Source organism: Canis lupus, chromosome 2 (genome assembly GCF_011100685.1).
Source record: "Canis lupus familiaris isolate Mischka breed German Shepherd chromosome 2, alternate assembly UU_Cfam_GSD_1.0, whole genome shotgun sequence".
Taxonomy (NCBI): Eukaryota; Metazoa; Chordata; class Mammalia; order Carnivora; family Canidae; genus Canis; species Canis lupus.
In genome coordinates, this window is record NC_049223.1 from 7,728,225 (window position 1) to 7,743,467 (window position 15,243).

A 15,243-nucleotide genomic window follows, 5' to 3' on the forward strand; every position below is an offset into this window, starting at 1 on the left:
TGGTGGATGACCCTTGGTGAGCATTCACAGGGTATGCAAGTATCTTCATAGCCCATGCCCATTCTTTCATTCTTTATATATATATATATATATATATATATATATATATATATATATATATATATATAATGTTCTTTGTTTATTTGGAGAGCATGAGTGGTGAGGGGGAGGTGCAGAGGGAAAGGGAGAGAGAGAGAGAGAGAATCTCAAGCAGACTGAGCCCTGAGCCACAGAGCCTGACATGGGGTTCAGTCTCATGACCCTGAGATCTTGACCTGAGCCAAAATCAAGAGTTGGATGCTTTAACCGACTGAGACACCCAGGCACCCCTAGCCTGTGCTCATTCTTAAAGGGTCATCTGCAGAACTCTTCCCCAGACTTTCTTGTCACCAGTCTCTCAGTCTTCTTCCTTCCAAGTTCCTGACCATTATTCAGTTAAAACTTTAGCAACAGGGATCCCTGGGTGGCGCAGCGGTTTGGCGCCTGCCTTTGGCCCAGGGCGCGATCCTGGAGACCCGGGATCGAATCCCACATCGGGCTCCCGGTGCATGGAGCCTGCTTCTCCTTCTGCCTATGTCTCTGCCTCTCTCTCTCTCTGTGTGACTATCATAAACCTGCTGCAGAGAGAGTTTTTTTCTATCACTTGAATAAATCAATGTAATAAAAGGAGCCCCCCGGGGGGCACCTAAAGCCTGAAAAAAAAAAAAAAAAAAAAAAAAAACTTTAGCAACAGTATACAAATTAATGCAGGTACACAATTATGGCTCACTCTCATCCAGAAAAAGTAAATGACCAAATGGACTATTAGGTCAGTTCTATTAGGTGGAAGGATTTTCCTTCATTGCTGTCCCTCAAGGTCACCTCTGAGCGGAGCTGTAGTGGAGCTGTGGAACTATAGGCATCCCCGTCCTGATGGCAATCCCCTCTATTAACTAGGCTTGAGTTTTTTTCTTCCTCAATCAACTGATTGTACAGAATTTGCCATGAGGCTGTAACTATGGTTTGGAGGGGAAGAGGCAATCGGAACAGGAGGTATGGGCTTCCTGTAAGCGTCTTTCCTTCTGCTTGAGCCTGGTCTCTTATGTCACTTCCGTGCTCATGCCCAAGTGTATGGTTTGGTGGGTAAGATAAAACCTAACTTATCATGGGAAACTCAGGCCTGATGACTCATGTTTACAGGAGTTAACATTCAGTCTTTTCCAGACTCAATTGTGAGCCAGCGCTGTTTATCAAAAGGATGATAGTCATCTACCTAAGAAGGCACAAGATTCGCTCTAAAGTCCTAGAGGCCTTCGCTGTGATTTTCTTAGTGGTGCTTGCCAGAGGATCACAGATCACCCTTATTTGTCGTAGACAAACAGTGCCATTATCTACTGGATCATAATGTCCAAGTGGAAGAGCAGCTTGCACTACAGTCTAGATTTCTTTTATTGTAAACTTTCTTAAAAACTGGCAGCTTTGCAGTTAGAAAATGAGTTGAAGCAGCATATACAAATGTGGTATACGTTGCTTCCAGTCACATTTCATTGTTCATTAAGGCCTAAAATGTTGACAGTTCTTGCTGGTTGAAATTGATGAAATTCGAACTTGCTTAAAGAATGCATATGACGTTTTAAAAATACTTTACTTTGAAATAACTTCGAATTGACAGAGAAATTGCCAGAACTAAGATCCCTCATATCCTCTTCACCTAGATTCATCAATTCTTGACCTTTTACCTTGTTTTTCCACCCCCCCGCCCCCGCCCCGCTCCTCTTCTTTGTCCCTTCTGTGTGCACATTCACACATACACGAATTCATATACTCATTATTATTAATCTTTTTAGAACATTTTGAGAGCAAGCTATAGGATTGGTGCCCATCACTGCTAAGAATTAGTGTGTTTTTCCTAAAATGGATATTCTCCTATATACCTAGCATACAGCTCTCAAAATCGGGAAGCCAACATTAGCCCAACACTACATCAGGCCCCTTCAAGTTGTGCCAAGGGCCCCAATGATAGCTTTTTTCCTTTCTGGTCTGGGATCCTATCTAGGAGTATGTTGCATTTAGCTATCCTGGCCCTTCAGACGCATCCAGTTTGAAAGAACTCCTATTGCCTCTAGCTGTCCTTTATGTCCTTGACATTTTTTAAAAGTATAGACTTTGGATTTAGTGTCCAGCTCTGTCTAGTGTTTTCTTATAATCAGACTCTTATTATGCATTCTTGGCAGGAAATGCCACAGAAATGGAGGTATGTGCTTTTCAGGGCATCCACTTTAGTGGGCACACGTTCATTATGTTTCCCTGTTGGTGCTTTAACCTCGACCTCATTGGGTTGGTGTCTACCAGGATTCTCTACCAAAAATTTGCCATTTTTTGCAATAGATTAACATTTTGTGAGTAGGTATTACAAAATCTCCTTTTCCTTTCTTCCCCCTTAGCTTCATTGAAATACAATTGACACATAACACTGTGTAAGTTTAAGGTGTATGATGTGATGATTTGATATTTTGTATATATTGTAAAATTGTTACCACAATAAGGTTATTAACACATCCATCACTTCACATTGTTATGTGTGTATGAACATTTAAGATTTATTCTCTTAGCAACTTTCAAGTATGATATAGTATTGCTGACTATAATCACCAGGCTGTACATTAGCTAGAACTTATTTCTCTTATAACTGGAAGTTTGTACGCTTTGACCAACATCTCCCCATCTCCCCAGGCCTCAGCCTCTGCAACTGCCAATCAACTCTGTTTCTATGAGTTTGCCTTTTTTAGATTCCACATATAAGTGAGATCATACAATATTTGTCTTCCTCTAACTTATTTTACTTAGTATAATGCCCTCAGAGTTAATCTACGTTGTCACAGATGATGGGATTTCCTTCTTTTTTTATAGTGGAAGATTATTCCATTGTATGTAAACACTATATTTTCTTTATCATTTATCCATTAATGGGCACTTAGGTTATTTCCATGCTTTAGCTATTTTGAATAATGTTTCAGTGAACATGGGGTGGAGGGGTGGTAAATATTGAGATAATAACTTAATTTCCTTTGGATACATTCTCAGAAATGGGATTGCTGGGCAGCCCCAGTGGCCCAGCGGTATAGCGCCGCCTTCAGCCTGGGGTGTGATCCTGGAGACCCTGGATCCAGTCCCACGTCAGGCTCCCTGCATGGAGCCTGCTTCTCCCTCTGCCTGTGTCTCTGCCTCTCACTCTCTCTCTCTCTCTCTCTCTCTGTCAGTCATGAATAAATAAATAAAATCTTAAAAAAGAAAGAAAGAAATGGGATTGCTGGTACATGAAGTATTCTATTTTGAAGTTTTTGAAAAAAATTCCTTGTTTTAATCACAATTCCACTGACCAGCCTTACCTGTCATTGAAGACTCCCACCTAAATGAGACACCACTATGGCGGTTGCCAGATGCTGATGCTCTATCTTCCTTGGGTTTTTTTACATTTTTACATTTATGTACTCCTTCTCCCAATCATGCTGGCTCTGTGCTGCTGCTTGTGTTTCTCACACTGCTGTGCTTGCTTCGGAAGCACATATACTAAAACTGTTTCTCACACTACCCTACATTCTTGGCTACGAGGCCTGTTGGCCTTTTCCTCTGCATGGCTCCTAACCTTTCTTATGAAGAAATTGACTCATGTCACTGACCACCATGTTGATTCCTCCACTCTGGCAAGGTAAGGGAATGGAAGGAATAGGAAGATGGAAAAGAAAGTGACTATATATCATTTTTATAGGTAGAACTGTGGAGAGACTATATTTTAGGCTGAAGGTACTGCCCAACCTTCAGATACAGATGTATTTTGAGAACATTTAATAGATGAGTATGGTACATAGGGTATACAAAATGAAAGATGAGTTTACCACTACCTCACAATATATAACGTATTTTTGTTTACTTGTTTACTGGTTGTCTCTCCCTTTAGAATATAAGTTCCATGAGAACAAAGACTTTGACTTGCCCATTCCTATTACCTTTGTGCCAGAAACAGTGCCTGGCAAACAGTAGGTACTCAGTTATTCTTTGTTAAGTGCATGAAGCTCAGATAAGTAGTTTGCACCCATAGTTTGGAGATCAGAATAAGAAGACTGAATATAATTCTCTTGGACAGTGGAAGGCTATTAAAGTCTTTATAGCAGGATAGTGAAAGAACCCGAGTTTTAGTAAGATACCTCTAGGGACCATGGGAATGATAGATTAAAAAGACAAAAATTTGGAACCTGGTCATAGTTTTAGGAAACCTTTATTGTCTACATTTTGTGGGACACTTGTTTGAAAGTATAATGATTTTATTTTTATTTCATGTTTTAAAAGATTTCCAAATGTATAAAAAAGGAGAATTTCTTTAAAATTTATAAAACATATGTCCTAGAAAAAGCCTGCCACATGTACAATTTGTCATCTATAATAGTTGCCATACTTAAAAACTATCAAAAATATTTTCCCTAAAATTTTACATCATCACCCTTAAAAATTGCTTTTTTCTTATTTCTTATAAACTGTTTTAAAACACATCTTAAAATTTTTGTAATTGATCATATGATTCATCCATTTCTATAGTCTAGTACAATATCATAATTTTAATATAATAATTATAATTTATGGTTTTCACAAATGATTTTCAAAAATGGTTATAAATTTTAGACAGACAAAGCTTTGAATATTGATGATCTTTTTAGTTAATTATTATATCTTAGTCTTAAAAAATTTCAATACAGGGGTGCCTGGCTGGCTTAGTCAGAAGAGTATACAATTCTTGATCGCAGGGTCATGAGTTTGAGCCCCATTTTGGGTGTAGAGATTATTTAAATAAATAAAGAACTGTAAAAAATAAAATTAAATGAAAAAATTCAATACAACAAGCATTTATTGAGAGGATTTTGTGGGTCAGGACTCTGCAGTGTTTGAAATCTTACCCTACTTACAAGCTAACAAGTTTGCTTATTTTATGGCCCCTAGCAGAAGACACAAGACTCCTGGATCAGAGACAAAGGACTTTATCATCATGGCAAAACCAGTATCCAGACCTTCATATTTGTTTGTCTTGATCTGCCATGCCCCCTCAGTGCCATGAGGGTAACACTAAAGGCCCATCATGGATACCTATATACACAGCGTGTTGCATTAAAGGAAGGGTCCCTGAGCTCACCACTTTATTTTATTTTTTTATTTTTTAAAGATTTTATTTATTTATTCATGAGAGACACACACACACAGAGGCAGAGACATAGGCAGAGGGAGAAGCAGGCTCCATACAGGTTGCCTAATGTAGGACTCGATCGCGGGACTCCAGGATCACACCTTGGCAGGCTTTCAACTGCTGAGTCACCCAGGCAACCCTCACCATTTTAATAGTAAAGAGTACCAGCCTGCTTCTTGGTGGAGGAAAGGCATTACCTCATCCTTTAAGGTTGCTCACTGCAAACACAATTCTGAGGAATGGCCTGTGGAAAGAGTGGCCAGGATTTTGCATTCCTGGCATATGCAGAAAGAAGGTGCAGGGACACTCAGGGACCAAGGAGATTGCCTCTTCCAACAGAACTCTGTTAGTGTGGGGGAGGGGAGAGAGGAGGAAAGGCTCCTAAAATGAAATTTGATCAAATCTAAAATATAATTTTCTGTGGAAAAACACCAGAAATATTAGTTGAAACTGAGGTATACAACATTACTGCTGTTCCCTCCCCATCTGGATAATGCTACTGATCATGAGTATGACATTGATGAGTGTGTAGAAAATTGGTTGAAAATTTAGTGGGGTTAATTGAAAATCATTATATTAAATGTTTAATATTTTGTAAGTTTATACTTAGTCTTTCTTGGTTAAATATTACTGTACTTCAATGGTTTTTTCCAAACATGATGAAAAAATTATGATACTTCAGAACATAGTAGCTGATGGTAATAACTGCCCCCACAGCACCAATAACATATATATGACATTGCAGGAAGGCCAGAGGTATGACAAGTTTTAGAGCTAGTTGAGTCAATGGCTAAAAAAAGTCATCAGTCAAAGTTACTTCTGTTTATTTTTAAAAAGCTCATAATCTATGTACTGACTTTGCCTTTGGCTGACCCTGCTTGTGGTCACCAGATGGCTGTGGCACTTCTTGGCATCACTTCAACACATGGCAATATTCAGAGTCACAGAGGAAAACTCTCCTCTGGTGCCCCTGCGTAGGAGCATAGAAAGTTTTACCCCAAGTCCCTCAAAAGATCTTTCCTCATGTCATTCTTGCTAGAACCAGTTCCATACCCACCCCTAAAACAATCTGCCCAGAAGAATGGGATCTCTGTGATGGGCTGAGACCAGACAAGAGCTACCCTTGGCACTGGAAACATGATCACCCTGCCCTGAATTCTGTGGGACATGATCCTGAGACTCTGCCAGCAAATAAAAAGGAGGGAAAGGGTTGCAGGGGTGCCCCCTTCAGAGTCCGTGCCAGCTGGTCAGCAAACCAGTGAAGATAGTACCTCACTCTGTCTTCAGAGTCTATCCTGAAAAGTATGGTAATTCTACTTGGGCTTTCATGGCATTCTGTTTTTAGCTGACATTTTATTTTTTTTTTAATTTTTATTTATTTGTGATAGTCACACACACACACACACACACACACACACACACACACAGAGGCAAAGGGAGAAGCAGGCTCCATGCACCGGGAACCCAATGTGGGATTCGATCCCTGGTCTCCAGGATTGCGCCCTGGGCCAAAGGCAGGCGCCAAACCGCTGTGCCACCCAGGGATCCCTTTAGCTGACGTTTTAGAAACTGGTAGTTTTGGTTAAGTTTGATCAAATTGACAAGGAGCGCATCCAGAAAATAGGCTTTCTTTTTACTATTTGAGAAGATTAAAGATCTATCTGAGGTGTTTACAAATGCTTAAGTTCCTTGCCTACTCAGATTTTGCAGGAATGGAGTTTGAAAATCAAATATAGTATGGTGGTGTGATTATCTTAAAGAATAATCCTCAAATTTTTTGGTTTCAAGAACTTTCATAGTCTCAAAAATTACTGGGGACCTCAAAGAGCTTTAGTTTATGCCTATTCTTGGTGACCATATTAGAATTTTAAAAGGAGAAATTAATATATGTATTTTAATTCATTTATAATAATGGTAAACCAATTCTATGCTAACATAAATAACATATTTTAAAGAAAATGAACTCTATTTTTTAAAACAAGAACTCTAATGAGTATAGTGTCATTGCTTTACATTTTTGCACACCTTTTTAGTGCCTGGGTTAATGCATGATAGCTGAATTTTCATATCTGCTTCTACACTCATGTCATGCATTCACATAACCTGTAGCTTCTGGATAACTCCACTGAACACTACTGTAAGAGCATGATAGTGGAAAAGGCAAATAAAATATTAATACTATTATGAAAATAATTTTGACCTCGTGGATTGCTTGGAAGAGTATGCTGGAACCCCTGGTGTTTTCAGGCCACTCTTTGAGAACCACTATCTTGAAGTATTTTTGCTTGATGTGTCTGTGTGTAATTTATAATGTCTTTAAAACAGCAGATAGGATATTAAAAGGAGGCTCAAATATATCAGAAAATGGAAATAAGATGAGTAGCAGTGGGAAAATATACCACAGTTCAGGGAATCTGATAATCCACAGAGTCCTGGTGAAAACCCTAAATCATGAGCAAGTAATTCAGAGCTTTCCTCACTCTACCAGTCCCTTTGAATCTTTAAAACATAATATGATTTACACAAAAATATGTGCTATAATACATATTTTTTTCTATAATACATATTTTAAAATAAGTTATCTACTATATAAAGCACTGTACTCTCCATTTTTTTTCAGACTTACTATTTCAGATGATTTGAAAGTTGGCTTTTTCAGTACAGACCATGCTACTCAAACAGATTACAGTGAAATTCTGCCGTTAAAAGAGTTGAGTTCATCTACAGAAAAGCTAATACAGGTAAATCTGGATTTGTTTTCAAACTTCTGAGATCATTATAGATATTGTTTGCCTTTGTGTCTCTTTCCTTTGCAGAATTTAAATGAGTAAAAATGTTTAAATATTAGCATCTTTACAAGCTGACTTGGATGACAGTTGTGTTTTTTAAAATAATTTGTAGGAGGGCGGGGGGTGGGAGTGAATGGGTGACGGGCACTGGGGGTTATTCTGTATGTTAGTAAATTGAACACCAATAAAAAATTAAAAAATAAATAAAAAATAAATAAATAAAAAAATAAAAAATAAAATAATTTGTATAAACTACTCCTTATATTTATGTCATGTTTATATATGTTAACCTGTTTAGCGAAGTGGGTTGTTACTCTCTTTGGAATACTTTTGACATCTGTCAACATTTTCTATTTATGATACTTTTTTAAGAATTATAAAAGATTTTTGAATTGTAGAAAATGTGGAGAGTAATATGATGAATAATTGTGTTACCCTCATACAATTTTGTCAAATCTTGACATTCCACCATTATTTCCTTTGGATCTTTTTTGATTGTAAAGAAACAGAACATCTCATAAACATCAGATATGAAGAGTTATTAAAATCTCTAATCCATAGAACTCTCATGGGATAGCATACTACTATGAATACTCTTGTTTACTTTGCTTCTGTTTTTTCACTTAACAATGTGGAAAATCATTCCATGTTGGTACATAATTTTCTCATCATTTTCACGAGTATATCCTATTGTAAAATGTGCATCATTTATTTAGCTCTCCCCCTATGAATGGACACTTTAGTTGTTTCAAATCATCTGCTGTGATGAAGAATTCTGTACATACTCATAGGCCAACAAATCTGTAGCATAAACTTAAAAGTGGAATTTCTGAGACAGAGAATGTATGCATTAGCCACTTTGAAGGATGTTGCCAAATTGCCCTGCTGGGAGATTGTACAATGTGCACCCCTACTAGTAACTTTTGGAGGTGTCTCTTTTCTTACATGCTTGCTAGTTACCTTTTCTAATAATACCTTCAGAAAAGTTTTATAACTTTATTTCCTTGCAACTGGGCACATCCAAATGAGTAAATTTTGGTCAGTAGAATTACATGGAAATATTATATGGCAGCTTTGGGGAAGCTTCTTGAAGAAACAATTCACATGCACTTACTTTCTGCTACTTCACTTCTTTCTCCTCCTCTTCTTCCTTCCCCTTTCCTTCTTCCTCACTCCCTCCTTCCCTCCTTTCCTTTCCTTATTTTTGTGCCTAGAACATGGATGCTTCCGTTTGCACGATGATTCTGAGGCAGTATACACAGCATAGTAATAAGGTAGAAGGATCTTAGGGGTTTTTCACCACTGACTGCCTACCGCAATTTCTAGTGAATGAGAAATAAAATTTATTTCCCTTTTGTGCTTCTGTTATTTGGATTTTTAAAATATAGCTGAACCAAATTCTGATACACATGCTTAAATCAGATTAAGGATGTTTCCTCTATTTTTAATTAATTAAAAGCATTTAAAAAATCATGAATGAAAAAAAAATCATGAATGACCTGATTTGAATGCTTTCCATACTATTGAGTCATATGGCTTTTTTCCTTTATGTGATGATGTGAACATTGACTTTTGAATAGTAAACGTGGAATGAACCCAACTGGACTATAATGTTTCTTTTGCTTTCCACATCATTTGCTATATTTCTATTAATGATTGTTCTCCATTTATGTTCATAAGAGACTGTCCTATAAATTTATCTTTTCTTCTTATACTATTGTTCACTCTTGGTACCAAGATCATAGTACTTTCATACAATGAGTTGGGAGATGTTCCTCAGTCTATTCTCTGGAATGGTTGGCATGAAGTTAGAATTATCTATCTCTTCAGTGTTTGTTAGAACTTCCTTGTAAAATTGCAAGTGCTTATTTTTATTGCTATTTTTATTTTGTTATGGATATAGTATGGTTTTCTTAAACATTCTTGGGTCAGTTTTGACATTATATTTTTCTATAAAAATATTTATTTTGCCAAGTTTTCAAATTATAGGCATAATGTTGACGGTCTTCTCATTACTTTTAAATCTTTATTGTGTCTGTAGTTATATTTTTTAAAAATACTAATATTAAAAAAATGAAAATAAAATGCTAATATTGTGTGTATACCTCTTCTTTTTTTCCCTAGAAGATCTTGGAAGCTATATCTATCTCATTATTATTATTATTATTATTATTATTATTATTATTATTATAACTCAAATAGAAATCATTGGTTTTTATGGTCTGAATAATAAAAGGACAGCACAGTCACAGACACTGAACGTGATCGTGTGGGGTTCCTAAAAAGAAAAGAACCAAAGAGAAGGAGCATAAAATCTATATGTAAACTCAGAAAAAACCTCTGGGTGATCCCTGAAACACACGCATGTGGAGCACGTGCACATCTGAGGTTTTATAAACCTTCAGATTTATAATCCTCTCTATCATATCTTTATTTCTAGTTCATAAATTTCATATCTTTATTATTTAACTGCTTTTACTATTCTGGGTTCACTTTGTTTTCCTTTTTCTAATTCCTTGAGTTGGATCTCAGTATCAATTAGGATATCATATAGCTCTATTTTAGAGAATGCAACTATATCGGCTTAATCAAATAAGTCATATATATTATTTTCCTTTACTTCATTGTGCATAATTATAATAGCTGCTTTAAAATCTTTGCCAATGCTTGTGTAATACTGGTGTTGGTCTCAATCATTTTTTTTCTTGGGACAGAATCACATTTTCCTGGGATTTTTTTGTTTTGTGTTTTTGTTTTTGTTTTAAATATCAGGTAATTTGAATTATATCCTGGATATTGTGAATGTTATGTTCTGGCTTCTAATATATATGTATATTCCTTCAGAAGACTGTTGATGTCTGTATTTTGGCACATAATAAACTTGTTTGGATTCCAACTGCAAATGTATCTTGGTTGACAGCCCAAATCTCACAGGCTGCTTGCAGTGTGCTCCATGTGCATGTGTTTCAGGGATCACCCAGAGGTTTTTTCTGAGTTTACATATAGATTTTATGCTCCTTCTCTTTGGTTCTTTTCTTTTTAGGAACCCCACACGATCACATCCAGTGTCTGTGATTGTGCTGTCCTTTTATTATTCAGACCATAAAAACCAATGATTTCTATTTGAGGTTTAGCTGCCTTGTGAGGTCACTGAACATAGCTACCCAGCAGGCATCTCACCCTGCATCAGTTCCTTCCTCCAATTTTTCAATCCCCTCCAGGATTCTCCTGCTTCTGTTTATTCTCCAGTGTCTTCAAGTTGTTGGTTGTGTTTTGTTCATATTTTATCTAGAGTTTATAGTGCTGTCTGGGAATCTTCAATCCAGTGAAGTTTGTTTGACCACACAGGATTTCCATGCCTCTCTTTTGCAGAATATGCAATTCATCTAGAACTGGGTCTTCTAAAGGCAAAGTCATCTCTGCCTGTTCCGGGAATTTAAGGAATTACTTAAGACATCACTTGCTTTCAAATATTTTTAAACATGATTTCTCAACATAGTACTCTTTATGAGTTGACAACAGGGTATAAAGAAATAGGGGGATGAGACAGTCATAATTTTTCAAATCTGGGCCTTCCATTACTGGCTGTGTAATATTGGATTAGACAGTCACTTAACCACTTGAAGTCTTGTTATCCTCATCTGCAAAATAAAATCTTTCCTATAGTTTCAGGATACTAAAACGAGATGTTTTTCAGGATACTAAAACAAGATGCTTTTCAGGATGCTAGTACACCAGGTATCAAATTCCAAAGTGAGTTTGAGTTAGATCCCATTTGCAGAATTTACAAAAGGAATGTTGCATATCAGATCCATGACTCTTAGCTTTTGAAATAGATCAAGGACAACAAAAATAAAGGAGTCAGGAGGTGAAGAGGCAAAATTACTGAAGTGATCGAGAAAGCTCTATTGCCATGCTCTTTATAGGGTAAGAGGTACCAGAAGTGATCTTCCTCAACTTAAGGCTAGTAAGGCAGCCTTGTATGAAACCTGAAGTATGTTTGCTGCTTTTGGAAGACACAGGGGACTGGTGTTGATCCTTACATAAGGAAGCTAAGGGTTATGGGATGAGGAATGTGTGATTATTTTCCATGGACCGTACATGGCCTTTGAAAGAGTGAGAGAAAGTGCATCATCATGAGGTCATTCTGGGCCCTATCTAGTAGAATGATCTAAAAGGACAGAGGACCCTCAACAGCAAGGAGAAGAAAAAAAGAGTTTATTCGTAGGAGTGTAGGAAAGAATAGCAATGATCACCCAGTCTTACTTGGATGTGTTTAACTTTTAGTAATCATATTCTAAATGCCACTTTGAAGCTGTGTTTTGAGTGACAGTAGGACTTCCTATTCCGAAAAATGAGTAGAAATGTCATGGAATTGCCTAAAGTTTCCATTCAGGGCAGGGGGAAGATTGCCTAGTGAATACATTTTAAATAGTTGGTGGAAGACAAAAACACAGTGTATGTTTTAATGATCAGAAATTATTAGGGATCCCTGGGTGGCTCAGCGGTTTAGCACCTGCCTTCGGCCCAAGGTGTGATCCTGGAGACCTGGGGTCGAGTCCCACATAGGGCTTCCTGCATGGAACCTGCTTCTCCCTCTACCTGTGTCTCTGCCTCTCTTTCTCTCTCTGTCTCTCATGAATAAATAAATAAAATCTTTTAAAAAAATGAAATGATTCTTAGTCAACATGCTAGTTATGTATTTAAGTGCTTGGCTAGAAAATTCACAAAGAATATTAATTTTTGCCTGTCTTTTCTGATTTAATATCCACATCTTGGACTATACCTTTCAAGGTATGATAAAGGGTTGATGTTAGCCACAGGTATTTTATTCTGTATGAGAAGAAACTGCCAGGCACTTTCTCTCCCTTACTCCATTAGCATATGTCAATGTAGCAGATTAACTGGAGTTCTCCAATGTACCCCATATTACAGAGGTTTTCTTAAAAGGCAGGACAGGCCCCCCTGACTACATTCCAGGTAATATGCTCATGTTAGGAAGGAAAAATTTTTCTTTAGCCTTCAACATTCTTTTTTCTTTTTTTTAAAGATTTATTTATTTACTCATGAGAGACACAGAGAAGCAGAGACACAGGCAGAGGGAGAAGCAGGCTCCCTGCAGGGAGCCCAATGTGGGACTCAATCCCAGATCCCATGATCTCGCCCTGAGCAGAAGGCAAATGCTCAACTGCTGGGCCACCCGGGCGTCCCACCCTTCAACATTCTTCTAGCTGGTCCAAGAATCAAATTGACAGGAGACAGATTAACAGAAGAAAAACAATTTAGTAATATGTAGAGCTCCTGACTACACGGGAGAGACCCAGGAAAACTGAGTAACTCTCTGAAATGGCTGAAGCCATAACCCTTTTTTGGGGGGGGAGGGGGGCGGGGGTGAATCCATAACCTTAAATATCCTCTTCAACTAAAGACAAAAGATGTCAGAGGATGAAAGGAGCAGTTATGGGAGCTTATGAGGAAAAGCACAGTATACAAGGGGATGGTGGTTATGCAGATTTAAGTCAACCTAAGAGTTTCTAGAGATTTTAAGTCATCCCCCTCTTGCTGGTATAGCTAGGGAGACAGCCTTCACAAGTGGAGATTTCCCTTATAAATTAGAGCTTTTTCTGTTTGCAATTTCTTAAAAATAATCAGCCTAAAATAATCAATATGCTAAAGAGGCATATCTTAAGGTGCAAAATTTGCTTCTTTACACCCGGAAACAGGTAATGTGCTAGAACCTTTACGCAGAGCACCCTTACTCCCTGCAATAATGTATGTTTTTCCATTTTTAGATTATTAGATCTCTTCAAGTGGATTTTGGGTTCCTCAAACAATTGCTTCAGTTGAAATTTGAGGACCGTCTTAAAGAAGAATCTTTCAGTCTCTTCACTGCTCTACATGACAGGATCCTAAAAATTGAAAAACGTTATCAAGAGGTACATGCTCTCTCATTTCCTTATTTTATATTTATTTGTTTGTTTTACATTTCTTTTGCTATTTTTGTTCATTCCAGGTAATTTTTGCAGTTTTTAAAAACTATTTTATTTATTTAGTTATGAGAGACACACAGAGGGAGGGAGAGACATAGGCAGAGGGAGAAGCAGGCTCCCCTCAGGAACCCAATGCAGGACTCAATCCCAGGACCCTGAGATGACAACCTGAGCCAAAGGGAGATGCTCAACCACTAAGCCACCCAAGTGTCCCATTTCCTTTGTTTTATATGCAGATTGATCTTGTGCTTAGATAGGTATGTACCACAGTTTTGAATTTAGCAACTCATGAGGGCAATTAATTTGCATGTGTTGTGTCTCATACAATAGCTTTACTTTGTGTCAAGAACTTTGTCAGTGCTCTGTATACAAATTAATATAGTTCTCACACTAACTTCATAAAGTAGATGCAATTATTATCTCTCTTTTACGGATGAGGAAACTGAGGCCCAGGAAGTTTAATTAACTTGCTCAAGGCCACCAGTTAAAAAAACAGCAGAGTTATTTTCCTGGCCAGACAGTTTGGTGCTTGAGATCTGGCTCTTAGGCACACAATTTTACATGATATTATTAGTGCTTATTATCTCTGTAGGAGCCAAAGGCTTGAAAACTCTGCAGCTTCCAGGAATTTCCTAAAATCTTTGCTCAGGTTAGCATATTTATCTGTCATTAAGAACAGGTACTAGGCAGCCTGGGTGGCTCAGCAGTTTAGCGCCGCCTTCAGCCCAGGGCGTGATCTTGGAGACCCGGGATCAAGTCCCATGTCAGGATTCCTGCATGGAGTCTGCTTCTCCCTCTGCCTGTCTCTCTCTCTGTGTCTCTCATGAATAAATAAATAAAATTTAAAAAAAAGAACAGGTACTGCTAGTCCTCAGTTAAAAAACAAACAAACAAGGGTACCTGGGTGGTTCAGTTGGTTAAGCATCTGACTTTGCTCAGGTCATGATTCCAGGGTCCTGGGATGGAGCCCTGTGTCAGGCTCCCTGCTCAGTGGGGAGTCTGCTTCTCCCTCTGCCCCTCCCCCTGCTCATGCTCACTCATATGTGGAATATAAGAAAAAGTGAAAGGGATTATAAGGGAAAGGAGGGGAACTGAGTGGGAAAAATTAGAGAGGGAGACAAACCATGAGAGACTCCTAACTCTGGAAAGAAAACAATGGGTTGCCGAAGGGGAGGTGGGCGGAGAGATGGGGTAACTGGGTGACAGGCACTGAGGAGGGCACTTGATGAGATGACCACTGGGCGTTATTCTA

General features: G+C 37.9%; 1 protein-coding gene across 1 annotated transcript in view; it reads left to right on the plus strand.

Moving 5' to 3' along the window:
* Positions 1-15,243, plus strand: part of C2H10orf67 (chromosome 2 C10orf67 homolog) — a 189,797-nt gene that overhangs the window by 43,786 nt on the left and 130,768 nt on the right. The window contains exons 3-4 of the mRNA XM_038532058.1: positions 7,833-7,953; positions 13,794-13,937. Coding sequence (XP_038387986.1) covers positions 7,833-7,953; positions 13,794-13,937 — 265 coding nt within the window. The remainder of the gene's footprint in view (positions 1-7,832; positions 7,954-13,793; positions 13,938-15,243) is intronic.